This window comes from Seriola lalandi, unplaced genomic scaffold (assembly GCF_002814215.2).
Source record: "Seriola lalandi dorsalis isolate HSWRI2012SDOR001 ecotype SW California unplaced genomic scaffold, Sedor1 jcf7180002054267, whole genome shotgun sequence".
NCBI classification, from domain to species: domain Eukaryota; kingdom Metazoa; phylum Chordata; class Actinopteri; order Carangiformes; family Carangidae; genus Seriola; species Seriola lalandi.
The window spans coordinates 706,227-728,802 of record NW_019524820.1 but is presented as its reverse complement, the minus strand read 5'-3'; the positions used below and the strand labels follow the sequence as shown (position 1 = coordinate 728,802).

Genomic DNA, 22,576 nt, shown 5'->3' with positions numbered 1-22,576 from the left:
TTGACTACTCAAAAAAAAAAACTCATTGCACAAGGTGGGAATTTCTAAAATATGAGAACAAATGTAATATTATTTCCATATTAAGCATATTGTTTTGTTTGGTTTTTGTTTGGTTTTTAAACAAAATAAGTGGCTTGTGCTTGAATCACCCTCTTTGATCACAGTGTGGAGCACCTGGATGCCTTTGCATAGTTACTCTGTTACAATTGCATAATCACAATGTCTTGACAATGCTTCATTAACTGCGCAACAACAACAAGGGTATGTCCAAGCACACTTGGTATTTTTGTGCATATATTTAAGTGCAGCTCGCTACGCAAAAGAGAGTTGGGTGAAGTTCACTATGCTTCATGTTATTTGCATGCAGCTCATTGAACCTCTCTTCCCATGTTTGTACTTTGTGCCCTTTACAGTGCATAAAAATAACAACTGAGTAGCCAAAGGGCATTTCAAGGTCAGGACAATGGAACATGTGCTGCTTTTACCTGTCTTTATACCACCTGTAAAATTTAGCCCAGAATTCAGTCTCAGCTTGTTGCTTGTGGGTTCCTCTGCCTGAACTTCAAAGATCATATGATGAAAGAAGAACCTTTGGTTAAAATCCTGATCCTTGATAGAAAATGAAATCCAGATTACTTTAAATTCTGCTGACTCCATACATTGTGTTGTAAATGAAGATTGATGTCCATAGGTTTCCTTAAGAGCACTTTTCAAGGTCAGAGTGGGCTCCTCTACCGTTGCCATCTTGGCAGTGCCCTACTCCGCCTAACTCCCAGCTAATCCAAATAAGGGCAAAAAGACTTCAGTGCATGCTAGTTTGTGGCAAGCATACGCTCACCCACCTGTCACTCAAAGCGACATGCCCTCAATTATGCATAACTTTAAGCCTTAATATGATTTAAACGGTTTTATAAAAATTCACCCCCTGTACAGTTGCCACGAAAGGGGAAATTAACTACATGGACCAAAACCATGCAGCTTTTGGTACTTACGTGTTGGCTTCATTTTTGAGCCCCAGAGTGTGCCTCCTGGTTTACTCTCAATATATCGTCTTTCTTTCCTTCAGTTAGTGTATATTTATCCCATTACACACAGAGTGTAAGAATCCTTAGGAATGCTTTTTGAGTCTGCTTTAGTCTATTTTTTTTAACCATCTGCAATGATGGAGAGAAAAAATGTTCAGTTGGATTTCCTACAGACTTTGAAAGCACTGTAAAATCTGAAAAAGCGTGTGAATAATTTTTGTAATTTCTCAGCCATTCTTTATTCTTATCCAGGCTACCAGAGACAACTGACCTACAAACGGCAGGATGGATCCTACAGTGCCTTCGGAGAGAGGGATTCCTCTGGCAGTATGTGGTAAGTCATTGTAGGGGTAACTGTTGAAGTTTACACAACTCATACCAGCCAAACTACACTTAGCTGTAGCCACATTCTTCAGCTTTAACTGGGACATAGATTACCAGCCAAAGCAATGAAGTTTTTATCAGCATCTCAGTACGCTGTGCTCAAATTAATCTATTCCTGTTGGTGTGTTTAATTCACTGGTGAGTTTTTATTTCATGTTTACACTCCCTGGGGGCAGGCAGGCAGACAGAATCATCTCATAATATTTATAAAACTGAAATCAATGCTCTCAATGGGGAGCTCCACTGCTTGCATTGTGAGGCCCATGCACAATGTGCATACCTCTGGTTGATTTATGAGCTGAGGTGGGTATTATGATATTTAATAGAGCTAACACTGTGAAACAGCAGGTTACATAAACAACTGAGAATCGTAAACAAACTGCATAATTGGATCCCTGAGGTAGGCAAAGCTGTCAAGATTTATTTGCAGTTAATCAGGGTTCATATCCGTCGCACTGAGTGGACCCATGCTGCTTTGGCCCCACAGACAAGCTCTTAATGCCACTATTGGAGACACTGTTATAAGTTGTCTGGAGCCACTTCACCAAATGGCTTTCTGCTCTTTTTTTGACATGGCCTCGAAAATGTGAAAAGAGGTGGCGCATGCCTCTTAATGACTCACTACCTGGGTGTAATTGGTAACATTAAACTGCCATGGAAACCTTGAACTCTTCCCCTGTTGAGTGTGAGAGGATATGAGGATGTAACAAGCAGTGGTTTGGAGTTTTCCTTGGCGCCCGGGGCAACAAGTGTGGGTTGTGGGCACAACACAGATGGTGAACCTTCAGTAAACCTGCATCAGACACTTTATGAATCCATCAGCAACATGTTTGCATCCAAAACAAGCCCGGCTTTTGTTTTGGTTCCAGAGTTCACAAGTAGAGCAGTGCATTTACTGCCTGCTTAAAAGCTCCCGTAATGCAGTGTTAATGTATTCCAGCTTGTAAAAATGTATCTAAGAGGAAATTGACAGGATGTGTTGAAAAGAATGAACATAATGACAAGGGCTGGCAGTAATTGTTTGGTGTGCAATGCTGGCCATCTCTGCTGCAAAGGCTATTAACACTGCACAGAGCGGGCTGGAAGTTCACTGACTGAATGTAATTCAGAAGCAGGAAGACACTGATGGGGGGGTTATAGAGTAGGTTCTCATCCCCTTGCTCCTTTTTATGTTGACTTGAATAAAAACTGCCTGCTATTTTGCAAATACAGCAATACAGACTGAAGGGGAATGTTGTGGTTGGGTGTGGGTTTGTGCATACATGCATAGGTCGCATTTTGCCATACATTCATTTACTGTGTTTATTCGCTAACCTCTGACCCCAACTGTAACACTTTGAACCACATACCTAACTGATTCACTCTTTGGATTTTATAATCATGTCATCTTCTACTATTATCCTCATCAGATTTTTACACACATCCCAGCCCAAGGCGACAGTGCATAAACTCTCTCATTAAACCTAAAGACAATTTTCAAGAAAGGAAGCCCTGTAGTTTCCTTATGTTCTTCCACATTATCTATCAGAGAAAGCGGAGGTCACAGCTGAACTAAGAAATATATCTTTTAACAAACTTGTCAAAAGTTTGCTCCCTCCTTTTATAATTATCCTTAAAAGTGGGGCAGTATATTTTTTCATTTTCTCTGAAGTCTCAGTCCTTGGCTCTACATGTTGAGGCTGGCATGGCATTTGTGTCTGCCCAAAGACTGATCTGACAGAGTTAGCAGGATTGGGGGCTGAATACCAGAGATTGAAAGAACTGATATCTACTGCTATATTAACCTAATATCTATTTCCAGTCCTGTGCCAAACTGAAAAGCCAGTGTTTGTTCCTTTCTTTTGCTACATCTTGGCTATAGAGTCATTGTAAAGATGTGCATTTGTAAAACTAAAGCCCTCAGTGGTCTGTACGTTCACTAAATATTAAGTCGTGTGGGCTTGTCACAAAGCTGTCATCCACAGACAGCCTGCAGAGCAAATCCTCAGAATTGAAAATATAAACATATCCACCAAATGGTAACAGAGAAATTACAGCCACAAGCAGACATTTGCTAACATTTTACTAGTGTCTTGATTTTATTTCCCCAGTTTGGTTACAATAGTAGCAGAAGTAACACCTGATCCATGATGTCATCCCTAACTCTAACCCCTTGTTAGTAATATGTTTTCGTAATCCAGTTTAAGTAATGCACCTCTGGGTGCTTTCTGAAACAACACACCAGCAACATCTCAGTAGTTGAATGCAAAAAAAACAAAAAACAAACAAAAAAATCCCCCCACTTAAACAGGAGTCAGGAACACTTTCTCCAAGTCCAACTCATAACATTCCCCTTTCAGCTTATCAACCTAGTTTTTATCATGCAGCACATCCATGTATTGTCTTTAAAAAAAATACTTCAGATCTACCCTTTGAAGTGTGGAGCTGGATATGGGTAGCTCGGACAGGGGATCTGCGAGTGAGAGGTTAGAAAACGGGTGAAATAAGAAGTGGAGGGGGGATAATCTGGAGAGGGTGACCCCAGCCAAGGGCTGAGTGGTGGAAGTGAGTCTGTCTAGTGCTTCCTTTCTTCCCCAAACTAAATCATATTTACACTTTCCAGTACCTTTCCTTGGGGCCCGACATTTAAAGCCTGTGACACGATATTACTTAACATTATAAAAATTCCAACAGGCTTGCAGCTTCGTCCCTATTTTTGTCTCCGGGGAGGAATAACATCCAGGTTTCAGCCAGGGAAGATTTAATGTTTTGCTTTATGAGAGCAAAGTTCTTTTTTTCCCACTCATCTCCCCTGGTGCTCTTACTTGGATCATGCTCTCACTTACGAGCTGCGTTGAGAAACCAGAGCATGACCTGTTTGTTTATTTCTTCATTTCCATCTTGTGTTTCTGTCTTTTTATGGTAAGCAGCTTGCCTCATCCTATAAGTCAGATGTAGTCAGGAGTGCTGTAATGGAATGTCTTGCTGTCACCGAGGAGTTGTTGTTCAAAGACTGCAGCTTTCGACCACTACCAGGAGGTCTGTTGTTTATGGATGAGTGTGTGTTTATTAGCTCAGCCGTGTCCCCTAGGGCTGACCTTGGCCTTTCTCCGTGATTCCCCTGGTCGTTCTCCACCGCGGCCCACTAAAACCACGGCTCATAAATTTTCAGTTGCACTCCCAGGCCGGCCAGATTCACAACCTTCGTCCCTGGGATCCGTGTTTGTATAAGTTGCGGAATGCTTTTGGGGAATCTCCAACTCACATGCAGAAACGTACTTGATTGGCCTGTGTGAGATTTCACATTCTCAAGAGCACAGCTGCCGCATCCTGTAGCGGTGATCAAACCCTGCCGCACCCATCTCCTCCTCTCTTCACTTCCTTTCTTTTTTTTTTTCCATTTCATCAGATCCGTCTATACATACCAGTCCTCTTGACAAAAACATCCCTCCATCTACACTCTTCACTATCAGCCCCCTTCCTCGTCTGTTGACAGATTGAAAGAGTGTTACTGGTTGAAAAACTTCTCACTCCATTGCTTTCAAACTCTTGATGCTTAAGTATTTTTTAGGATGTGCCAGCACATGTTTTAAAGAATCTTTGATTATCTCTCCCCTCTTATCTCCTTCCTCTTTTCCTTTACCCTCACCCATCTTTATCTGTCTCACCCCTCCACCTCCACGTCTCCTTCCTCTAGGTTGACAGCATTTGTGCTGAAGTCCTTTGCTCAATCTCGAGGTTTCATCTTCATCGACCCCGAGGAGCTTCGAGCAGCCAAGTCCTGGCTCATCAAGCATCAGAGGGATGATGGCTCCTTCCCTGCCATGGGACGCATCCTCAACAAAGACCTGCAGGTACGCCTGTGTCTAGTTGGATGTGGGGTGGGGGTGAGGGTGGGCTTAAAGGCAGAAGGTCTTGTTGAAGAGGAGGGATTTGTTCTTCTTCTCTGAGACAATGACAGTATGGATTTCGATTGGACTGTTAGGCTGCCATTCCTACGATTCTTTCACCTTATTGTATGAATCCACATCCCTCTGGATATTTATGTTTTCAGTGTGTTGTGTTTGTGTGTCAGGTGAAAGCTAATTTTGGAACGTCAGACCTCCAGCTAACTAAATATTTACACTTGGGACAAGTGAAGGCTGAAGTGTTGTTTACTAAGATGTCTTTTCCAGGGGTGGGCCTTTTTAAACTGCCTTAGAATTTACATGATTTAATGAGATGAATGTTTGAAAAAAACATTCTTCGGACTCCTGTGAATATTACGAGATGGAGATCTGTACCATTTGTGAAAGTAACTGAAAGCTAATGAGTGTTTTTGTCCACAGGGAGGGATCCATGGGAAGATCTCACTTACGGCCTATGTGGTCGCAGCTCTCTTGGAGACGGGAATAACAACAGAGGTAAGCACTCAGACAAAAACAACTTTTCACTGCAGCCTCTGCCTCTTACACCACAGACACTCCTTAGAGTTGAACTTTCAATGGACCAAAAAGTGTTTCATTTGGTGGTAATTAAACCCACAGGAAAAAAAAAACTCTGCCTTATTTGTCATTGACACTCTAGATGCAGTGCTGTAAAATTAGATTTATGATTTCAGTGGGATCACAGGTGAAACTCTTTTAAGAGCAACACGTAGTTCGCTACCTGTCCCAGTTACACCACTTACTCCTGTAGCCCATCCTACCAGCCTGGGTCGTGTGTGGACATATAACTGCATTCCTGATAGTTGTGAAGATGGATGTGCTGGCAGTCAGCCTACTCATATTTGTTATGCCCCAGTGCTGCTAATCTAATATCTAATCACGTTTTGAACTCCATCAAAAGATTTAGGCTGACATGCAGAGACAATTGAGTCGCCTGAAAGACACCTAGGTTACATTCCTCTCTTTATCCTTTCTGCTTTTCTCTTTGTTTTTGCCGTGATTTTTCTTAACTCTTCTACTAATAGCCATCCTTAGTGATTGAACAACTTCCCCGTGTGTGCTAGTCAGTCGCTAAAAGATTCAAAATTTTCTGCTTCGATTGTCCTCAGCTTGTGTCGGAAATTCCTGCAACATAAAAGCTGCTAAACATCTGATTGTTTTTGTCTTTTCGCTCAATTTGTCCACATAGTTGACTCTTTATTTAGCATTTCCTCTCCCTGGCTCCTCTCCATCCATCTGTCTCTCCTCGTTTCCTCTGCTATCTATCCCAAAGGGCCTCTTCTGAGAATCTGTCCTTTTACAACTGATAAAAACTGAAAAGGTATCCTTCACATCAAAGCAGAATCTCCATCCCCCCTCCAATTTCACTTAATTAAAAGATGACTGCTGCAATTACAGTGAGTGGCTCTGGAGGCCTATCATCTCATGGATGAGAGGGGAGGTCACATCTGCATGAGATGAAAGTCAACTCTCAACTTTTTAATGGCCAAAATGAATGTTTATTGAATAACTATCTCAGCAAAGGAGAGTTTGGACAGGGTAGCCTGTAAACAGCTGAACACTGACAGAGATGATTGACTAAGCAAGTGTGTGTGTGTGTGTGTGTGTGTGTGTGTGTGTGTGTGTGTGTGTGTGTGTGTGTGTGCATGTGTGCGTGCGTGTACGTGGATGTGTGTGTGTGTGTGTGTGTGTCAAGGTATGCCAAAGTCATGTCAAGATCATGTCATGTAAGAGGCATATCTGAGCATATCTGCGGAGCAATTACAGTAGATTGCTGCAGCAGATAAAACAGAATATAATAAAAGAAAAAGTCACTACTGTACAGAGATGAAAGACACTGTATCTTATATTTTACTTATACCATAATGTTGACAGTCGGCCCTTTACTGCATGTCCCCCCCCCCCCCCTCTGCCTCCCCATTTCCTGTCTCTCTCTACTGTGCTATCATAAAGGCATAAAAAGCCCCCAAAAAATATACTTAAAGTGGAAAACTTCACAGGTAGTGATATACAAAAGATTTTATTACTTTTGATTTTTGTGTACTAAACTGTCCATGGAACCATCACGATGCCATTCACAATTTTCATTTTTTTCAGTGTCACTGCTTTTTTTCAGCTGTGTCTTGCATTGCAGCACATCCTCTATCAACACCACACATTAAAAAATTTGTCAATTTTAGTCTGTGTCCTGGTATTTTAAAATATTTCACATTTTGCAATTTTCCCAGTATAAACATTCTCCTGTAGTAGTATCTCCAGTACTAGTATGTAGTACGCAAAAGCAAAGCTCAGGAATTCCAAAAATAAACTGTCCTTATGATTTTATGTATATGTAGATTGGCACCTTCATAATAAGGCAAACTGTAAGTGAAGTATTGAATGATGTTTTATTATTTTAACCAGTTACTCAAAAATGGTGGAAAAACATGCTGAAAAAGCACTTCAAATACCTATTTAAACAGCACCAGTGGGAGAAGAAATATACATAAATAAATGTGTCAAGGCATGCACATTTGCCAGCAAACATGCCACTAACATGTTTTTTTATGTGGTACAATGCCTAAACAAAAAAGTCTGTCTTTGACATGTCTTATAAGCTATTGATCACTACCACTACCACATCTGTGTTTGTCTTGCATGCTGTCCCGTCTGATCCAGGAAGAGAAGGTGGCAGTGGCCAAAGCCAAGGATTTCCTGGAGAGCAACACCTACTCTGCCGATGACCCATACACCACGGCCCTGTCTGCATACGCCTTGGCTCTGCTACGCAGCCCTTACGCCCCGCTGGCCTTGCGCCGCCTCAACCACATGGCCATCACTCAAGGTACCGTCACACTCATCACTGTGAGCAACATGATTAACAAGCCACCAGAGGCTCATTCATTCAGAGCTAAGTACTGGACAACAGATGTGTAAAAAGGTGACAAGCAAAGACCAGATGTTGAATGAAAGTGGTCTGTAGCAACAAGACTAATGCACCATTAAAAAGATCACAGTGACAGTGTACAGAAATGTAGAAATATATGGCTTATTTCTTTGATCAAGTCTTTACGACAATACAAAAGTGCAACAGATTTACAATTAGTCTCCTGCTCAAAGGCTGATCACAGTTAGAAAAGCAGTCAGACAGAAGATATAGGACAGAAACAGTTGTGAAACTAGCTGTTGTAGTCCTCAGTAGTTCAATCCACTCCTCCCTTTTCCTTTCTTTTTCTTATCTCACTGTTGGTTTCCTTTGGCCATTTCCTTCTCTTCCTCTTGACTGAAACTTTCTGCAAGTTTTTGCAGATTTGACTGAGTTGAGGGGAATACAAAAATGTTCTTAGTTGATCATAATCATTTTATTTGCCAAGTACAATGAAGGCACAGGGCTTGGTTGCATAGTTGCTGAAAGATTCAGACAATTAGGATAATGATACAGTGAGTCATATGATATGGGATGTTCCCTTTGCACCCTCTCTGTCTTAATCTCCCTTTGTTTGTGTCCGTAGATGGACTCACCCACTGGAGTCTGACAGGCAGCACTATGACGGATGAGGACACTTTCATGGGATTCAGTGATGGCCTCTCTCAGTCAGGTATACTTTACATCCATCAATATTACCTCTCTGTTGGAAATACCTGATGCCCGTCTGTAATTCCCCAAAATAAAATGCAAAGTCCAAATAAGAATTTTCATCATCAGTTCTTGTTTTTACCCAGTGGTGTCAGCAGAGGTGGAGATGACAGCCTATGGTCTACTGACCTACACCCTCCTGGGGGATGTGGCTTCTGCCTTGCCTGTGGTCAAATGGCTCTCCCAGCAAAGGAATGCCTTGGGCGGCTTCTCCTCCACACAGGTAGCCTTGTTTCTCTGGCTTCTCTTCTCTTTTGAATCAAACACTTGTAGCAGCAATAATACAAAGTTGACTTTTCTTACACCCGCTGTGCCAGGACACGTGTGTGGCTCTGCAGGCTCTGTCAGAGTACGCCATCCTGTCCTATGTGGGAGGGGTCAACCTCACCATCTCACTGGCCTCCACCAACCTTGACTTCCAGGAGACCTTTGAACTCAACAGGGACAACAAGAAGCTCCTCCAGAGTGCCAAGGTAATCGCATCCATGGAAACAGTGAATAGTAGTATAAATACTTGGTATGGTATGGTGGTATGCTCCTCAGTGTTTTTGTATGCAGATGAAGCACAAGTCAGTTTGTCGAGGTCGACTGGACTGTATCTGCATTAATTGTCAAGTCTACTAATGATTGCTGATACTTCAGAGAAGAACCTTTGCACTTTAAAGCAAATTACAAATGTTTCTCTCTTGATTACAGTGATTGATGAGCAACTATGCCTTACTCTGGCCCTGAACATTAATCTCTGTTTCCATATCCAGCTGTTTAGTAGCCAGAACCTTTTCACACTGCCAAGCTAAACCAAGCTGGATTGCCCAAAAGCACGTAGTTGGTCTGTTGATTTAATGGCTATGTTTTATTGGCCTGTTTGCCCACACATTACAAACCTGACAGTGTGTGCACAAACCGACTTTTACCCAGGGCACTGCGGTGCTAGGTCAGCACTGCGGTGTGTGTAAAAGTGCTCCATGAGCTAGAGTGGTTCAGGTGAGAGTGCAGTATGTTCTCTCTGCCGGGCATGTTCCTCCGCTGTGATTAGTGGTGTCAGCTTAATTGGGGGCAATTAAGCCCTGCTGGTTAGTAGCCAGGGAACCACTAGTGGCAGTGCAGCAGCCTACAGCATTCATTCACTTGATAAATGACTCACTCACCTCTCCTTGCCCCCTCTGACTCTCTTTGTTTTTTCTCTTTCTTCTGTCTCTCTCTTTTTTTTTCAGATCCCCAGTATCCCCACAGGCCTTTTTGTGAGCGCTAAAGGAGAAGGCTGCTGTCTCATGCAGGTATATAGTGCTACACACACGAGCTTTCACAAACAGACACATTTTCAGTCTTGAACATTGCTCAAAAAGGAACTGTAATGTTATGCTTATTCACTGGCTCACAGCAAGAATCTCCCGGCAGGGGAGAGTCAGTTGCCGTCGCCTCATAATGCCCAAATTCCTCCCTGTAAATTGGAGTAATCTGGTAGAGTTTAGCCAGTTGTTTTGGAATGTGTTGATCATCCCTGTTGATTCCTGTGGTCCCCTGGACAGGATGCTGTTTACTTCTACCTTGTCACAGACAAACAAAAAACCCCTTTCATAAACCGAGGGAGTCATTTTCCTCTTTGTTGGCTGAACCTCTGTCCTCTCTTCTTATCACCCATGTTTAAATGTTTGCTTTAAAACCAAACAAGGCATAAATGAAAAAGCATGCTCGATCAAAGTTGGATGTTTACAATCCTATTTTGAGAAACTTGTGTGTGAGGTACGGCTTGAATTGACTGAGGCAGAGCCAGATAGAGCAGCGGATGTTGTCTTGTGCTGTGCGGTGCCTGAAACGTCTTCCAACTCGTTCTCCTCAGCGAGTTTCTCACTCACAAACATACGATTTCTTCCTTCACACCTCGCTCCCTCTCTACTCTCCCTCCATCCACACCTCTTTGTGCGTCAACACACATCTCTGACAGACCCTCGGGCCAGCAGCACCTGGGCTCTAATGAAATACAACAGCGGGGCTATCAAAGAGACCTGCCTGTGTACGTGTTTGTAGACAAACTGTATGTGATGAGTATACGTCCTGCGCCGCGGGATTATTATTTAGTAGCTTTGCAAAGGACACAAATCACACTGGATGATTTGTACGGTTCTGGCAATAATAATCCTCTGTGAAATTAAAAAGAGCGTCAAAGCAGCGAGTTGTCCTCAGGCTGAAATAGTAGTCTGCTGAATGCATGTCTTGTGTCCAGTGAATATGATTTGTGGTTTATGCTTTAAACTGCTGCCTAAGTCTTTTTTTTCCTGCTTTTCTAGTGTTTTCAAAGCCGGAGGTCCTAAATATTTGAACTCTACGTAGTTTGTTGCCAATCTTCGATGCCAAAACTTGTGTCTTTCACACAGCTGTCAAGAAGTTATTTAATTAATTTTGTTCCTTCATACAAAAATATTATTTTACGAAATAGCTTCCTCAAACACATACCAAATATTTGGCAAACAAATGAAGACCTGCTTTGATAGCAGCCACTGTGACAAACCATCAGCTCTATGTCTCAGTATCAGGGCTACACAAGGTGTCTGCTTGTTATTGGCCATATCCTCATAGGACAAAGTAAAACTACAACCAGTGCAAGGGGAATATTTGGGATTACCAGTTCAAGAGCTAATGTCCTAATCACATAGGGAAATATTAACAAGACTTAGTCTAGACCAAATTTTGTATGTTCATCCAATATCATTTCACTCAAAACCACAAATATAAACCTTGTGGTGGCAATAGAGGAAAAGTAGGATTCATCCTCTGTGGACCATGAATGTTGAGCCAAATCTTATGGTATTCTATCTAATAGAAATATTTCACTAAAAGCCAAAAATGTCAGCCTGCAGGTGGTGCTAAAGGAAAAGTTGGGGAATCAAAGCAAAGTCAGCAGGCTGGGGACCATGAATGCCTGTACAAAATTTCATGGCAATTCAGCAAATAGTTATTGTAGTGTTTCAGTTTGGAGCAAGATGGAGGACCAACAGACTGACTGTGCCATCCCCCTGTGTTTGTTTTTCCTTGCGATCCAGACAGGCTGCTCTATTTGAGAATTGAAAGTCTCAATTTGGTGGAAAACATTCTTAAACACTGCGCTCCCTGCACTCCCTCCTGTAGATCGATGTGTCTTACAACGTACCTGACCCAGTGTCTAAGCCAGCCTTCCAGCTCAAAGTAGACCTGAAAGAGCCTTTTCAGGAGCGTCACCTGCAGGCCCCCTCCTCGTCTTCCCGCCATCCCTCGTCGCGCTCTAGGAGCCGTGCTGACAACCGCTCTGAGCTCAACCGGAAGCGGCGGGCACCCATCGATGACGACGACCCAGCAGCCCACCAGGACAAAATGGACTTCCACATCTCCCTTGAAGTTTGTGCCAGGTAGAACACACGCTGTGTATACAAATAAAGAAGTGGGCCTGTATGCATAGCTCTGCCGCTCACAACGCCCGATCTTCATCCTGACCCCTGACTCTCTGTCTAGGTGGCTCCATTCAGGCTCATCCAACATGGCCGTTATAGAAGTTCCCATGATTTCCGGTTTCCGAGCAGATGTGGAAAGTCTAGAAAGGGTAAGTAATCAAATTAAAACACAAGCACAAACTTTGCTAAAGGTTTAGAGACTGTACATCATCATGAACAAACACAGATCCATAGATACCCATCGGATATTGTTGTTGGTCATACTGGCTCGGAGATTGCTAGACTTGCAGTGGAAGTAGTCAGGTAAATGGCCAAACTGAAAGACAGGTAGAAAGAAAGACAGATGCATCCACATCTGGAGGCCATTTGATGAAAAGCAGTACGTCATGGAATTTATCTGACTCCGCCTGTTTCCTTTAGAGACCCCAGATGCATGTGTACATGTTCACACCCTTACAGGATGCGTCCTTAAAAAAACACACACATACCTTGGATATGGGCATTATTCCTGTGGTACAGTGGAAGGTGTTTTGATGTAAATATTTGTCGGAGCAGGAAGGAGTCAAGTGTTTACCTGACATTCCCTTCATTGTTGTTTAAAGTTGTTGTTCTGTTCAGCTCCTGAAGACTTCCTTCAAATGGGGACATGTCCTCTAAGCAATGTGTGTTTTGAACATTGGCAAGTTGAAAGTCTTTCAAATGTCTGTATGCGTGTACATGTGTTTGGAACGTTCACAGTCACTAGAGTGGTCATTAAGAAGAGGGTCCTTTTTATTATGGTGTTTTTTTTAGGTATGATGAGAGAAAGACCAGCCAGCTCGGGCCCTGTGGAGTTACAATGTCTCAGGGTCAGAGGCCATCGGGCCTCTCTGGGCACACAAGACCAAACGCACTCACCTCACTGGGCCTCATGAGGTGCAGGCTTAGAGAAAACTTGTACACTTTACAAAAGACAAAAGAAAGAAACAGATACACTGTAATAAACACAGGACTGAATTAAAAGGAGTAACATTGGTAGGATATATGGGTGAATTTAGAAATGGCTACACTGATAGAGAGTGAGAGAAAGAAAAGGAAAGTTTAGGGGCTGGATCCAGGTCAGCTCCCCAGCCACCCATCAGAAGCTTGTCCCTCATTACTAGACAGTTATAGGGTCTTAGTCTGCAGGCTTCCACCTCTAAAAGAGCCACCTCTCTGGCTACCTGGGGAGATGTTAAACATGCACACACATACATGCACACATATACTGCTGTGAGTGTGTCAGTTTAGGCTAACCTGAGATGTAGTGGCTAACAAGCTCAGTTTACACCCCTGCTGGCCTCCCTTGGAGTTTTACTGCTGCCTGCCCGACTGCCGCTTACATTCCTCAATTTATGGTGGCAAGCTTGGCTTCTACAGTCATGTCTAGTTGCTTTCATGGATGCTGTAGTCATGAATGATTAGCCCAGTGACTGACTGGGAGCTACCACAGCCATGGTTTCTTATCACCCAATATAATGAGCTTTGTTTAACGACCCAGAACACACTCTGGGTATAACATTTGAGCTATGGGAGTTCATTGGCAATTTTTAGTTGCTAGATCGACAAACAATGCTTTTGTAAACAGAGACCAATTGTATAGTGTATGTGTGTTTGAGAGAGAGAGAGTGTGTGTGTCTCAGTGGCGCCAGCTCAGGCTGAGCACCTCATAAACCCCTGCTGTCCAAAGGCTACCACCTTTGACAGAATGAAAAATCCCCCTGTGGGGGGAATTAACTCTGCTGGCTCTCTATGCACACATCCGAATTTGCAGTAAACAGCGTCTTCATTACTCATTCATACACTCATATTTACTAGAAATGGCCATGCATGTCTAATCCACCTATACTTTTGTGCACAAGGTTCACGAAATACAATTAATTCACTTAGTATACAACTCTGGACGGGCTATCCCAGAGGAAAGTTATGATCCCTTGTTGATTTCAGCTAATATAAGCCCAGCCAAGTCCATGATTGGTGACCTCCACATTTTCCACCCCAGCCTTCATTTCATGGTAGATTGCATATGGTTTGCATTCCAGTTGTGGCTCACAGAGCACATTCAAATGCAGACCATGTGGAACCTGACAGGATGGTGAGGGCACTGTACAACACAATGTGTTTAGATACACCTCAGTCATGAACTGTACATGTAGGCAATGGGAAGTACACCAGTTAAAAGATTTATGACAGCTGACATCTAGCATTGTGTAAAATGGGTTGCTCTTTAGTATCAACATGTCCAAATGGCTTGTGGGACCATTCGAACATGTTAACCTAGCGCTACTGTACTCAACTCAGGGTTTTTGTTCTATGTTTAAAATTTTAGATTTAATTCTCTGTGAATAGTAAACCCTGATTAGCGTGAGGTGGAGCTGTCCAGTCCACTGTGGTGCTGATTAGTGTTCATGTGCATGTCCATAGCTACTACGTACACTCAGTTGGCAGTTTATTAGGTACACCTAACTAAAACTAAAGCAGAATGAAGGAATGTTTGTTAAAATTGTTTTGGTTTAATTGTCAAATGAAGATGTTGGCATGTTACATGTTCAGCTGGTTTCCAACATGACTCTACACAGCAGATTTGCTTCAGTCCAGTTCTGATTGTGTGTTTTTCTACATACTGAGCATTGTTTACTTGTGTCCTCCTCGACAGTTGCTGATGGATAAGAGAGTGGGTCTAAAGAGATATGAGCTGAGTGGGAGAAAAGTGTTGTTCTACTTTGATGAGGTGAGTATAAATCCAGATTCCTAACTGCTGGGATGTGTCTCAGGGATGTGCACATGTGAAAGCATACTATAGAGATGGTGGATGAGGAGAAATTCACTTTGCACAGGGTTAGAGAGTATTTCAAGTGTGTGTAAAAGTGTTTTAATGTCCACATTTTGCATATTGCTTAGATTCCCAGCCAGTGTATGACGTGTGTGGCCTTTCAAGCTGTCAGGGAATACATTGTGGGCAAGACAGCGCCTGTTCCGGTCAAGATCTATGACTACTACGAACCAGGTGTGCCTCTGATGAATATTTTAAGTACTGCTCTTTAAAGTTACAGAGCAGGAAAAACGTCTAACTCACCATGATTTATGAAGTGTCTTCTTTTTTTGTTGAAATTTGAATTTCTTTTTAAGTTTATGACCTAGTTATGGTGAGCGTCATCATTTTTTTGTGTGTGTGGATGTGTGAATGTGCCGGTGTGGGTCTCTGCTTGTCGTGCAGCCTTCGAGGCCACCCGGTTTTACAACGTTAGCGAGAGCAGCCCGCTAGCACGGGAGCTGTGTGATGGACCTACTTGCAATGAGGTGGAGAGTTCAACCAATCAGTGGATAGGTGAGATTTATTTTACATCCTTAATGATACACATACACCTTGTTTTCTTGAGCATCCTAATTTTTTTTGTGTATGTAGGTTTTGTGCAGGCAAACCAGTGCAACAATGTGTTTGGCTGTCTGGAGGAGGAGCAGTTTGAGCGGTGCACTTGCTACAGGGACTGTGGTTACGACGGGGAGCCAGTTTGTGGGTCAGATGGGCAGCTCTACCAGAACCAGTGTCAGATGGAGGTGTTTGCCTGTCGAAATGGGACACGCATCAAGCAGGTTCCACTGTCCCAATGTCCTCACAGTAAGAGCTCTCTCATCGCACAACACCTGACATCACCTGGACCTCAGTCTCACTTCAGTCAGACTCCATGATTCACTCATGCTGCCACTTCAACCACTATAGCCTGGTTCTAGACATCTCAGTCTTCACCCACGTCTCAGATAGGTTCAGTTCAGATCTGCTAGTTGGAGAAACAGTCGGCAAATCGGAGCTTCAAGGCAGGACTAGAAATGTGGATGTTACGCCCGTACATATTCTGTGTCTGCAGGCAGGTGATAAAGTGGCAGGTATAAACATACTGAGCAGGCCCAGTTGATCCTGATTTTATATCAAGATAGCAAGATGAGATCTAAGTGACTTTGAAAGAGGATTCACAATTGGGGCCCAGGTAGCAGCTCAACTGGCTAGTGTTTCAGTAGAAACAGTGACTAAAGGGACATTTGCATTTTGTTCTATGGGGAAGACATCAGTGACTGTGATTAGTGCGACATGTAAGGAAAAACAGACAGGCATCTCTTCCTCAGGTGACTGAGAATGTCAATGCAGGATGTGATCGCACTGTGTCAGCAAGAACAGTCTGTCGACAATTACATAGAGAGGGATATTATAGTAGGGTTGCAGCGCATAAACCCCTAATTACAAAGAGGAATGCACATTTGAAAGTTTCATGGTGCAAAAACCATAGACACTGGTCTATAGAAATGTGGAAAAAAGATAAATGGGTAGATGAGTCATCCTTGACCATATACCAGGAGATGTTGGAAAACATTGACGCAGCCGTGTAAATCATCATAAATCCACGTGCAGAAATAACAACTCTTAAATCAACATAATCTTTGACTAGCTTGGATGAAATGATCTCATAGACGTCGTACCTTTTACTTCATTGTGAAACAGCCAAACTTTCAGAAGAAACGAGTGTTTGTCTATGTCAGCGTGGGAACTCTTGTGACCTTATGTATTTTACTGGATAGTTGTTTGACTTTTCTCCGCTATCAGCAACAGTGCATAATCGTCCTCATGTCCATTGCGCATGCATCTATATGTATGTCTGTTCGTGTCTATGCTCATCTGTGTGTGCGATGATCTGAGCTGTGGAAACAGCTGTTCAGGTGTTGCGCTGATTACTGGATGAGTTGTCTGAGGAGAGTTACCCCCCCCCCCCCCCCCCACCCTCTCTCACTCTCTGCTGTATTACAGGGCTCTGTCCAAATGACAGAGTGCTTTTGTCCAGCCCTTTGAAATCCTTGTCACATTCCTTTCCAACGCACAGCCCAACAACAAAGGAGCCTTCATGTTGTGGAGCAGATTGGGAAAGGACATAGACAAAACTTTGGTGGGAAAAGACCTCAGTTTGTGCCAAGTGGTTCATGCTGTGTAGATTATCAAAAGAATTGTATTTTTGTTTAGCCTTGTTTGTTTGTGTATGGTTGTGTGGGGGACATTCATGCCACCATTTCCCCGTTTTGAAAAGGAAAAAGATATAATTTGTTTCCACACATGGCCCCTGTGGCCATGGTTTGGCCCCTGCTATTTTTGGAAAGATTTTAATGCAGGCTTCTGTTGAGACAGAGTGTACATCATTGTTTTGCCAAGAAGTGTTGCTCAGTGGGGTGGATAATGCTTCTAGGCAGTATTTAGATTATGTAACACTGAAACTCTGTTTAATTCATTACTATTTTTTTAGGTACCGTGGCAGGCACATAGACGTGAATAATCAAACGTGTATGTGTGTTTGTATTTCCAGTGAAGACTACGGTGGAGGAGAGGCAACCGACAGCACGCCAGGAAACTGAGCAGCCCTCAGTGCCTGTACACACAGGTAACTTCATCTACCACGCCTTTCCCTACTTATACTGTACACAGCTTTGCATTACCTCCCATCTCCCCATACACTCTTCTCATAAGTTCTTCCACATCACCTCTCTGTTGCTCTCCAACCATCCCTCCCCCTGCCTGCTGAGGCCAATTGTACCCAGCAGCAGAGACAGGACTAACTAGCTTTTCACTTGACAGTTGTCTTTAATATTTGCATGTTGCGTAGAATCTGTAGCATGTTACATCTGCTTCTGCATCCATGATAGCTCAATCTGAGCTTCTGTGTCAGCTAAATGTAAATGTAGAGCACCAAAATTTCAGGCATATTGGCACGTAATGTTGGCATGCGCAAATATGTGTAAATAGATGGTATGAAATTTGCATATTATAAATATGCGTATTATAAACATTTAAAATAAAATGTGTGTGTTTGTGTGTTTGTGTGGGGGTTTTTTTTATTAACATGTGGAGAATGAGAATTCAATGGGGCAGGAAGAAGAGAGGGTGAGAAACAAAGAGATGAAATGATGTGTTGGGGGTGTAAACAAGAAAAGGGAGACAGATAGTGAAAAGGGGATGACCGGGAGACAAGATGAAAGACGAAAGAGAAGAAAGGAGCAGGGTCGAAAGGGAGAAGGGATGAGATGAGGAAAGTAGAGATGTAGATGGGGTGTGGGGCAGCACATTCCCCTGCCACCACATCATGTCTACAATCGGTGTGATAAATAGGTGGATAGGTTTCACACTGCAGGCTCAATTGTTGCTGTGCCATGAGCTTAGATCAGCTGCCACTTCCAGAGAGGCAGCCAGAGAATTCCTGATAGGATGTTTGGCTGCGTGTGGAGGGAGGATGTAGCTGTGTTACATTTGGCAATGGAAACATGAAAAGGCAATGCAGTCATTCACAAGTTGCAGAGGTGTGCATGCTGTATATGCATGCTGTGTGTGGATGTGCATGGATTCCATGTTGTATGCAATGTGTGAGCTATTACTGATATATAACATTAAAGTCTGCCTATGTGTCTGAATTGTGCACAAGTGTGTGTCTGTGTGTGATGTGGCACAGCCTGCACTGACTTGTTCTCCAGCCTGCAGCTCCCAGTAGCTGCAGCTCACAAAGCTGCTCTCAGGGAAAAGGTCTCCTTAGTACAAAAGCTAATGCTTCACACTCACCACAGGAATGCTGTTATGCGCACGCACGCACGCACGCACGCACGCACGCACGCGCGCGCACACACACACACACACACACACACACACACACACACACAAACACACACATACATATACATATACAGATATGTGTGTGTATAAGTGTACAGTGGGGTTCAAAAGTCTGAGACCACATTCAGAAAGTGGAGATGGACCGGAGTTTGACCAAGAGACCCCACTGTGTATATGCATATATGTTTGTATCTACACACATATATATATATATATATATATATATATATATATGCACACACGTATACACACGCACATAGTCAAATACGCCCACAGACTCACACACACTCACCTACAATATGACAACCGCACGGGTGATTAGATTGAATAAGTACTGTAAAAACAGTCATTGTAAACCATTACAATGTTGACGACATGCCCGCTAAGTGCACCGAGAGTGTAATAGGTGAAGGTGGGTTGTGCCAAGGAACTGACAGTTTCCACAGGAACAGTGGAGGAAGCTGGAGCTCTGGAATTAGCTTCCATGTGCAGACTTGTCTTATTAGTGAACTTGTACCAGAGGACAACATATGGTATAATGGATACACAAACTTGCAGGCTTCATTTGAGCTGATTTTTTTCCCATCTTGTCCACGCTTTTTGGTCATGTTTAAATTTCCCACTTTAAGAATCAAACGTTTACATAATCTTTTTGGTTTATGTGTGAGAACTCACCATGAAGTCTAATGTGTACCACAATCTTTTAAAGAAGCAAAATCTGATTGTGGGGGACTTGTAATGAGCACCTATCTAAAATGAATATTTAATAAAGCAATGCCCTAATCCAAAAAGGGTGATTTTTGAAGTAGCATGTTATGGGATTGTACAACATTTTAAGCATGGAAGGACCCCTACTGTCACTGATGGGGTACTGCTGCTGAAGACCTTAAGATGTACAGGATATTAAGGCTCCTTGACACCTAACGCTTAAATCTTCAGCAACTAGATCAAGTGGCTGTCATCACATATCAGATATTGTAATCAGCCTTTCAATGGCTACATTGTCAGGGCCTAATCTCTACAGACCCTCCCTCATTCAGTTTCATGTTTGTATTTGTCACCCCACACTGGATCTCTCCAGGTGAAGAGGAGCAGGGATCCATGGCAGAGGTGTCCTACTACTCCTATGAATACGACCCAGATTCTGAGCCTTTCCTTGCTGATGCAGAGGGAAGGGACCATTTTGACCTTCCTGAAGGTGGGGAGGATGTAGAGCAGAAGGTGCTCCTGCCAGCAGATACCCAGCTACCCACACTGGACACAAAAAACACCCCTGAACGATGGTACGAGCAGATTTGTTGTTGTTTGTGTTTGTTTCACTGCGTTACTGGATTTCTGGCATCATGCCAGTGATTTTTAGACTGGGACTTATGTAGATCAGAATAAATGTGAGGATCTATGGCCAAATTTGTCTATGATAAGACTAATGTTTATATATATATATATATATATATTTGTTATTGGTAAGAAATCCCATGAAATGACCAAAACTAACAATAGTATAGTCCATCTCTCAGTACTGTCTGACTTCCCTACCCTGTCTATAGCACTCACCCCCAGGATCATTCCTTCCTACTAATTGGTTCACAAATGTACAGTTTATGATATATACACAAATATTTAACCACTAATTAATACACTGGATCTCCAGGGCAGTGTTTTTTTTTTTTTAAACAATGCACAAACAGGGTTAAATTGTGTATTTGTTGGTGACTATTTTCAGATGTGGATGGACACATTTTGGGTGCTCTATTTAGCATTTAGGACAGTGATTGTGGGACTGATTCAAAATAAACTACAGTGCCCACGTTGACCTCAAAGAAGGAATATGTCACACAGTGCAACAGTGTGGCTCATTGGTGTGTTTTTAATAGTTTTTTTGGAAGAGACAGTGAAGGTCTATGGCACAGAGGAATAAAATCAGCTGATCACACAGGAAATACTTAAGAGGATCAGTTCATTGTTGGGTTTATTTTTTTCATGGAAGTAGACTTTTTTAAAAACATTAATGGATCAGTTTTCCATAGGTATGACATTTGGTCCGTCAGTAATCCAAAAGAAAGAGCTGTTTGATGGTGTAGGACAGCTGAATACCATTGTCTCTCCACAGGTTTTTAATTACAGATCTATATTGTTCAGAGAAAGAAGTTTTAACAAGATAATCTTTTCCTGAATGTTTGTTCTTTTTTCCTGTCATCCACAGAAACCCTCACAGAGTGAAGCCATACCCACCTCCAAATTGTACATTATTTGTGAATATGCTAGTGAATGGAAAGAGAAGAGAGACTTGGGACTTGTCCAACCTGAAAGGAAGAGATGGTGGGGTCTGGAGAATGAGAGTGTGACTTTGTGTGCGAGTGTATGTTATTAGGTTTTAGATTGTTTTGAATGATAGAGCGGATGCATTTATGTTTGTGTGTGTGTGGTTGGATGTGACTGTGTATGCTTGTTATTAAGATAGTGTCCTCCAGACTTTTATTTTTCTTCCTCCAGACTCCTAGTCACCAATAGGCACCATAGCGTCTTTGTTATTCACTGTACTGCCTTTATAATCACTAGAAGAAATAATCAAGTATTTATGTTTGTAATTACACCTGACTTTAAGCAAAATATTTTGTTATATTTTCTATCTGTGGTATTTATTTGTAGCTAGAGGTCATATCATTTTTTTTTTTTTTTTTGTCATTGCCTGCCCATACATTCTACTTTTATTGTCCTTGTGGTTCTTTCAGTTCGAACAAGAGATACAGTATGTGCTATCAAAGGCATTTTTTTCTTTCATAGCAAGCTTTAACCCAATTATTGAAACGTTTGCTGAAATTCTTGTGCTGGTATCCTGCTGGAAGAAGACATATGCTAACCATATGCTTTACAGAAACATAAGCTGAAATGTTTTTCATTTTTGAGATTTTTTGGGGCTTTTTGCCGTTATTAGACAGCACAGTAGAGATTGACAGGAAACTTGCAGAGAGAGAGAGGGGGACTGACATGCAACAAAGGCCTCTGGCCGACTCAAACCATGGACTTTACAGTTACAAGAGATGCGTCTTTCGACCAATGGTGCACCGGGATGCACCAGCTGAAATGTTTCTGAAACTATTGTATCAAGACACGAACATCATCTACTCTCAAGTCACCTTACACCTTACCTACCTTGAGATTTGATTGTACAGTTCATAAGCTATTGTGTTTTTGTTAAATTTTTATTCGTGAAGCAGTCAACTTAAAAATCAAGAATGAAGTTTTAAATTCCTGTAAATGTACCAAATTTGGTTAAATGTAGCCCCGATTCATATCAAATATTGTGCTTTTTAAAACAAACGAGAATAAAATTTGTATACAATCCAGGGTTTTGATTTTGTCGGATTTACACTGTAGTTAATAAGCAGACAAGATTTGCTCATGTGTCTGACCAGTAATATGTGTTGCCTTGGTTTCTGCACTTTGCTACCACACCTCCTTTGTTTTGTTATGTTTTTTTGTTTTTTTGTCCCATTACACTTTGTGTAACTTTAGCAAAGAAGTACCTTCCCCCCTGCTACCATCTCTGCAGATGCGGCACT

General features: G+C 42.3%; 1 protein-coding gene across 1 annotated transcript in view; it reads left to right on the top strand.

Annotated features, from left to right (window-relative positions):
* cpamd8 (C3 and PZP like alpha-2-macroglobulin domain containing 8) overlaps positions 1-22,358 on the top strand; it is a 42,220-nt gene extending 19,862 nt beyond the window's left edge. The window contains exons 28-44 of the mRNA XM_023405242.2: positions 1,278-1,359; positions 5,086-5,242; positions 5,717-5,791; positions 7,973-8,138; positions 8,806-8,892; positions 9,017-9,153; positions 9,248-9,403; positions 10,145-10,207; positions 12,057-12,313; positions 12,417-12,504; positions 15,030-15,104; positions 15,275-15,380; positions 15,591-15,701; positions 15,780-15,992; positions 17,719-17,793; positions 20,095-20,296; positions 21,217-22,358. Of these exons, the coding sequence (XP_023261010.1) occupies positions 1,278-1,359; positions 5,086-5,242; positions 5,717-5,791; positions 7,973-8,138; positions 8,806-8,892; positions 9,017-9,153; positions 9,248-9,403; positions 10,145-10,207; positions 12,057-12,313; positions 12,417-12,504; positions 15,030-15,104; positions 15,275-15,380; positions 15,591-15,701; positions 15,780-15,992; positions 17,719-17,793; positions 20,095-20,296; position 21,217 (2,051 nt within the window). The 3' untranslated portion in view covers positions 21,218-22,358. The remainder of the gene's footprint in view (positions 1-1,277; positions 1,360-5,085; positions 5,243-5,716; positions 5,792-7,972; positions 8,139-8,805; positions 8,893-9,016; positions 9,154-9,247; positions 9,404-10,144; positions 10,208-12,056; positions 12,314-12,416; positions 12,505-15,029; positions 15,105-15,274; positions 15,381-15,590; positions 15,702-15,779; positions 15,993-17,718; positions 17,794-20,094; positions 20,297-21,216) is intronic.
* Positions 22,359-22,576: the final 218 nt, after the last annotated feature.